Below are 7619 nucleotides of genomic sequence, written 5' to 3'. Positions count from 1 at the left end.
TGATCCCATCGACACCTCATGACCACACAGGCTGGTGTGCTTCTTCCATGTGGGCTTTGTTGCTTCCTAGCTAGATGGCCGTTTGTTTATCTTCAAGCCTTTAAGTCCCCAGATGCTATAGCTTTTGATAGCCAGGCACCATCTGGTTTCTTTACCACATTTGCTTATGCACCCATTTTCTCTTCAGCAATCTTGGCTGGAAGGTGAGCATCACAGAATGCCAGGTTATTAGAACAAAGTGTTCTTGTGTTGAGGGAGCACTTGAGTAGAGGCCCAATGTCTTGTCTGTTATCTTAATACTTATCATATAAATATATGTACATAGATCTATTTCCCTTTGGTTATATATAAACATATTTATATATGTACATACTTGTATTTAGACCCTCTATAAATGTCCTTTGCCTCCTAGTTGTTTCCTCTATTTCCTTTTACTTTTCTCATGTCCCACTATCATGTTTGGCCAACATTCAGGCTTCAGTCACTCCTCTCAGCTATATTGCATTTGATCAAGCCCCACCAGGCATCCTATGCCCTCCTCACCATCGACTTTAGATCACTTGTTTTTCCCTTGCTCTTGGGTTTGTTGGCTTGTTTATAGGAATGTGTAGTACTCCATTATATGTATGTACCACAGTTTTTCAATCCATTCTTCCATTGATGGAAATTTGCATAACATTCTAGTAGTTCTGTCTCTCTGCTTTCTATATATTTTTCATCACGGTTTTTAGTATATATTACTTAATTAGTATCTTTTTAAAAAATAGTGAATGTTTTGAGGGTAGGGTCATGCCTGCTTTAGTTCAATAAATCAATGTTTGTTGCAATCACATTCATTGATTGCTATAATTTTCTCAAATCACTATTTCTTTATAGGGTTAGCCTTATGCTAGTTCTCTTTCTGCTTGCCTTTAAGCAGGATTTCTGCCCCAGAGAATATATGAAGCTCTGTATATAGACATTTGATCTTTTTAATTTGTTACAATTAAAAAAAAACAAAAACAACTTGATATATTGGAAGCTCTGTTGGCTTTGCATTATCTTTCCTGTGAACTTTATATGCTATACATCTCTACATTTGACCCAAGCACATATATCTGTCTCATCGCATTATGAACTAAATACACTTTTAGTCCATCAAGTTACTGTGGACGCTATGTTAACAAATTCAGATTTGTAGTTCCCTGAGGAAATACAGGATTAACTTCCTGTTAGCCTTTGGTGAGAACATCTTTTGTCAATTGTTCTATACATGAGTCTGTTGTATGTCTATTTTTGTTTAAGGATACCTTATTTAAAATAAAGTGTTGATTAACACTGAACTCTTGGTCAACAGCATTATAACTCATACCCAAACAAAGCTTATATAATACTTGTATTTTCTCTGTAAGGCACACGATGGCCTTGTGCATAATAAGAACACTAGGCAGTACTTCAACATCATACTTGGGAATTATTTCAGTAGCCAAAATCACCTTGAAAAAAAGGCAAGAAAAAAAAATGCCACCAAATAGACTGCTTAAAAGGACACTTGTTTACACTCTAAGAGCTGAAACAAGAAAGGAGAGCTTTGCTTTCTTACCCTTAGTTGGGACTTTGTGCATCAGGCAATTTTTTGTTGCTCTGCACATAGTAACAAATGACTATGGAAACATCAACAATATTGATTTGGTGGCTGCAAATAAATTTTAGCCAATAGGGAATCCACAAATACATATTTTGTAAATCATTAAGATTGTCCGCACTTAAAAAAAAAAATCACACTGTGCCTCAGTTAGCTAGTCTACAAGCATTAAGCGCTAGTCCAAAACAACAGGGTTAAAGGTGTCTGTAGATCTATGAACACTTACAACTATGATGGTAACAGGACTCAAACTGCATACTCTATAGTGCTGTCCACAGACCAAGGCATTATTTTGGCCAGTGTTCTTTCTACAAAGTCCAGCCTTTTTCAGCATCACAATTTTCATAAGAGAATGAACTGTCTGGGAGCAAAAGAAAGCAATCATGAGCTCTTAGCTTACTGGAAATGCAATGATTAATTTGGGGTCTAGCAAAAGGACTGTCAATTCTTATGTATTTAATCTTGATGCATTATAATGCTGGAGATTGCTTACCTAGGTCCATGCCATTTTAAAAATAACATTTCGGCGACCTGCGTAAGGAAGGAGAAAAACAATATTTTTCAAGCTTGCTTGTTTGTTGAATGCTTAAATATGCACTTGGTCTCTCTCTGAGGTGGAAGGACTACTAGTGGTATTGTTAGCCTAACTATGGCACTCACTCAGATGCTGGTAGCAGGTTGATTATCAAGTCTGAGTTAACGCTTGGAATTACTGTGAAATAATTGTAGGCATCAACCTAGTGGAACCATTTTACCCAGGAAGAAAGACCATGACAGGGGGGTGAGTTGTTAGAGAAAGGCAGATGTGAAATAACCTTGACCATCATTCATGTGTACCTTCTGAGCAATGTTTATTAAATTTGTTTATCCGTGGTTCAAAGCTGCTTGGCAGTTTAACTTCTCATTATGGTTGTGGTCTTGATCTGCAGAGGACATCTGTGTGCAAGGAACTCATAATGTTTGGCTTTTCGAGGTAATGAAATGCACCTGAAGAAAATAACGCTGAGTGGATCAGGATCTTGCTCTGTAGCTGCACTACCACTCCTGAGATACAAGAGAATACCCCCCAAACCTGGATTTTTTCAAAGTTATGTATATATATATATATACATATATACATATATATATATAATACATTTATAATATACATTTAATGCATTTGTCAAATCTGTGATTCCACTCTTGGAAACATTTTTGAACTCATCTGTTTCATGGCTGACAGCACCTCCTTCATTTTTTCTTCATCTCTTCTACATCACCAAATCACCTTTCATGTCCCTATTCATTTTCAGAAACAAAAAGAAGTCTCTCATAGAGAGGTAAGAGAAGTAAGGTACATGAGGCAAGAGAGGCATGCTTTTTTGTGTGTGCCAAAATGAAGGTGCATTATTGTGGTGGCAAAACAAGTCTCCTGTCTGCCACAAACCAGGCCTTTTTTGTCCCACACTGTTATACAATCTTTTCAGAACCTCTAAATAGAAAGCTTAATTAATAGTCTGACTTGGTGGAACAAACTCCAAATGCACTATCACCCTCACAACAACAACAACAACAAAAGAACATCATCTTGATCTCTGATTTCACTTGACTTTTTTTTTTTGGTGAGGTGATGATGGAATCTTCCACTGGCTTGATGGATGTTTGCTTTTGGAGCTGTAAGAATAGCACCATGTCTCCTCACCAGCAATGGCCTTTATGACACTCACTCTGGTGCTGATAGCAGGTTCATTATCAAAGTCAAAATGTCTGGTCGTTTCAGAGCTGTTCTCTCAAAGCACAGCATGTTCCCACTCAACGCTCTTTTTCCTGGTCAGTCAGAACCTGAGACACAAATTTCACAGCGACCCTTCTCATTCTCAAATCTTCCATTACATTCACGGAAATGAGCTCCAAGATAGTTCAGATAACTTTTCCATTTCTTCAATGGTCAGCAATTGAGCGCAACTGCATAAATCTTATCGATGTTTTCGTCCATCGTTGATGGATGTCCAAAGCGAGGTTTGTAATCAATTGGCATTTCATCTTTTTTGAAATGAGAAAACAACCCATACACTTGACTTTTCCCACATAGTTCTGTCCTTGTAAGCTGTATTCAACATCAACAGTTTCTGCAGCATTTTTCCCGAGAAAGAAACAAAATTTCACAGATGCACACTGTTCTCTTAAATTGGCCATTACAAAAAAAATGAGGTTCAAGCAAAACTGCTTTTATGAAAAAATTCACTGTAACCAGAGAAAACCTTTTCAGGCAACACCACCGGGTGCATTAACTCAGAGTGAGTTGCTGGATAATGTCTAGTGGGAAAAATATGTACTATGAAAGCCCCACCCAATGGAGCTCTTTGCCTGTTTTATTTTTGGGGAGAGACCCTCTTGCATGTAATCTTTTTCAAGTATTCTGATGAGGGCTTCATTGTGTGAACTTTAATGCACTATGAGTTACATAGGAGCCATGGTTGCCTACTGGTTATGCATTGTGCTGCTAACTGCAGTTATAACTGCAGAAAAATCCAGCTACTGTGCGGGAGAAAGATGGGGCTTCTTATTCCTGTAAAGTGTTACCAGTTTGGAAACCCACAGTGGCAGTTCTACCCTGTACTATAGACTCACCACATGAGCTGGAATCAAGTGGCAGTGAGACAGAGACACTTGGATCCCATGACTTTAAAAATCCAACCCTGGGAAGAAACAAAGTTTTCATTAATTTTCATTCCCCAGATTTGAATTTAGTCTCCTTGGATATAAAGTCCATCCAGAGAAGTTTAAGTTTCTGCCTGTGCAATTCTTAAAACTGTTGTTGGGGTTTTGTGATTATACACAGTATCTCCCCAAACCAAAGGAAACCATTCACTTAATCTATTACAGTTGATAAAAATTTTAAAAGCTCACTGCCAAGAAGTCCATACCGACCTATATGACAGGGTAGAAGTGGCCTGGTGAGTTTCTGGGATGCTAACTGTTTATGGGAGTAGAAAGCCCAGTCTTTCTCCTGCAGAATGGCTGGTAGTTTCGAACTGCTGATGTTGCAGTTGGCTTCTGAACGCATAAACACTATGCCACCAGGTCTGATAACTTAATGGAACTTTAAGCTTTTGGGGTTTGGGACTGGCAGAGTATAGGTGATTGTAGGGTCAATTAATATATATTTATATATTTTAGTTTTGTAAAATATTTGATTAATAAAATTATAAAATTCCTTTTTTCTTGAGTTTATGCCCTAGTTGCAGTTTTCAAAATATAGGATCTATATGGAGAAAATAAATTGAAGGAGTCCTCTTGGGGGATTTTACCCTTGACTGGTAGGAACTGCTTTGGGAATAATAGTATGGATTGTTCGGCATCCTGGCCAGTCCAAAGTTCTGAGTAGCTCGTTTTTATTCAGGACTAGCTGAGAAGGAACAAAGCTGAAACAAGTCAGTATTGTGGCAGCAGGGTGGTAGGCCTGAGCACTGAGGTTCAGAGGGAAATTCTTTGGGCCTTTCAGAGCAGGTTTTATAACTCTAAGATAGCTTGTCTCCTCCTACCCCCTGAAATTCCAATAGCCACTGCAGGCCCCTCCCCCTAAGCAGACCCTCTGGGTGGGTTGCTGGGAGTCTGGTGCAGATGTTGTCTAAGCAAACCTGATGAGTATTTAGCATCTGCCATTAACCCTTTGGGTAAATAAAGAAAGGATTCATCTTCTGTCAGATCCAATTGAGAAGGAGGCAAGACTGCTATGACTTTTCCACAATGAGGGTGAGGATAAACATATTTGTCTCCCAGGTAATTCACTGGAGCTACAGGCAGGGCCTCAGAGCTCTTGGAATTGAGGGTCTTGATAATCTCACCAAGCAATGATACTGAGAGTGAAGGAAATGAGGAATTTGGGAGTGATGATGGGCGTTCATAGTGACCATTAAAGCAGTTTCACTGGGAGATGGGAACACTATTTTACAAGCTTCGTCAAGTAATGGCACGAGACCAAATTCTGGAGGAGCATTTCCTAATTGAGGAGAACATAAACAACCAAATGCTCTTTGAGCTATTCATAGTGGCGGCACCATAGTGCATGTGACAGCACCCTTCCAGATTGTCCCTTAAAAACAGAAGCATCTGTTCCCAAAGCATCTGGGAGTTTAGCTTGCTGAACGTTGCTATGAATCCCTCCAGAGAAATAGTTGTCTGTCAAAGTGCACTGTACCCCGAGAAAGGTACTGTACCCCGAGAAAGGCACTCCCTTTCTTCGGGTTATCTTATATTTACAATTCAGCACATCTCTAAAGAGCACTTTAAACAGAAACTTCAAAGTTTACTGTGAATCAGCTGAAATCTTTGTTTCAACTGAATCACATTTTAACTTTTCTCTGTGTCCAACTCTGTTTCTCTCGTTCCCAAGAACATTCCCCAATAAATCTCCTGCATGACCATTACACTGTTTCCAATGGAATCTCACCTGTAAAAGATTATGATTACATTAATTTATGTATGGTACCTTGTGAAGATCTAATATTACTTCTATTTAGGTGTCTCTAAGTCATTTATGAAAAAACCCTACCAAAACATCAAAGATTTAAAAAACAGTTTTGAAATAATAAACTATTGGACATCAAGAAAGATCTTCCCTTGCTTCTTTTACCTAGTCCACTGATCTAGTTGTTTAACCCTATTTTAATAATACTGTCTAAATTATTTCACTTTTATAATACATTACTTTTTTCTATTAGACCAAGCCCCCTCTTATTTATTCAATCATTTTTAATTGCCTTGACTATTTGTAATCAATTCCTATGACTTTTTCAATCTTTGAAACTAAAATATTTATCTTATAAATTAATGCAATAAAATAACAGTTGTTCAGATTTGAACTGCCTAAACCATTAACATATTGCAAATATGTGCTTGTCCATGTAATCGCTGAGTTTGGCTGCACTCTCTAGAGAAGTAAAACCAGTGACTATTGTAAGTCTCTGTACACAGAAATGGATTTCTATCAAGAAATGCCTTACACAGCTGTAGAAGTACATAAGTCCAGTCGGTTGAAGAACCTAGGTCAAATGTCAGCTGGAGGCTTCTCCTGACTTCTGTAGCTGCAGGAGCTGATCAATAGGAAGCAGGAAGATGAAGCAGAAGGGGCACAGGCTGACTGATGCACAGTGAATCCAAGTGCAGCAGGCGCTGATGGCTCTTGGGATGGATAAGTGCTATGACAAGAGAGCAATGAACCAGATGCAGAATCCAGATCCAGCAGGTGACGGGCCAAGAGAGCTCAAGTCTGTTCAGGTTCTTTCTTATACAAAAAGCCACACCCACAAGGAGGTGCCATCAGGCTGTGACCTGATTGAGAAGTTGGGCTCCACTCCATCTTCATCCAGGTTTGTTGAGCTGACAAAATTCTAACCATCACAGTTTCCTTTATTTAAGAAGTCATTCTGACACAATGGATAAAACACTCAGCTGTAAACAGGGAGAAACAGCAACGACTCGGCAGAAAATCTGGTGATCCGCTTCTGTCTGCGGTGAGGTGCCATAGCGTCAGCTCATAATGTCCCCGTAGCCAGTGGAGTGAAGCACTGTCCAATCCTTTACATTCCGCAGAGTTGTAGCTATATTTGAACCTTTTGTTTCAGTCACTGCATCCGTTCATTTTGTTGAAAGTCTTCTTTTTTTTCACACTAGGCCTCTGCTTTACCGGGCATGATGTCCATCTTGTGGGACTGGCTATTCCTCATAACATGTCCAAAGCACATTAAATGAAGTCTTCTACTTCTCACATCTAAAGAGCTGTAATTCTGTCTGTAGTCCATGTTTTCTATTCAATATTCTTTGCCTCCACTATACTACATGGGCATCAAATCATCGCCAGTCTTTCTTATTCATCATCCAGCCTGCACATGCAAAAGAGGTGGTTGAAAATACCATGGCTTGTGTCAGGCGCACCTTAGTCCTCAGTCAAAGTGACATCTTTGTTTTGTGATACTTTAAGGAGGTCTTTTGCAGAAGATTTATGTCCTTTGCT

At 39.0% G+C, this 7619-nt stretch overlaps 1 protein-coding gene across 1 annotated transcript in view; it reads right to left on the bottom strand.

The window, feature by feature from the left end:
• The window catches only part of LOC101641009 (zinc finger CCCH domain-containing protein 15-like), a 52769-nt gene extending 45362 nt beyond the window's left edge, over positions 1–7407 (bottom strand). Inside the window, 3 exon segments of the mRNA XM_013006170.2 lie at positions 1290–1475; positions 5452–5606; positions 7293–7407. Coding sequence (XP_012861624.1) covers positions 1290–1475; positions 5452–5606; positions 7293–7407 — 456 coding nt within the window.
• Between the last annotated feature and the right edge of the window lie 212 nt (positions 7408–7619).

Source organism: Echinops telfairi, unplaced genomic scaffold, assembly GCF_000313985.2.
Source record: "Echinops telfairi isolate 266 unplaced genomic scaffold, ASM31398v2 ScPeMD7_5868;HRSCAF=6743_1, whole genome shotgun sequence".
Classification (NCBI taxonomy): Eukaryota; Metazoa; Chordata; class Mammalia; order Afrosoricida; family Tenrecidae; genus Echinops; species Echinops telfairi.
Note: the sequence above shows the minus strand (reverse complement) of the source record. Positions and strands in the feature narration are given on the sequence as shown.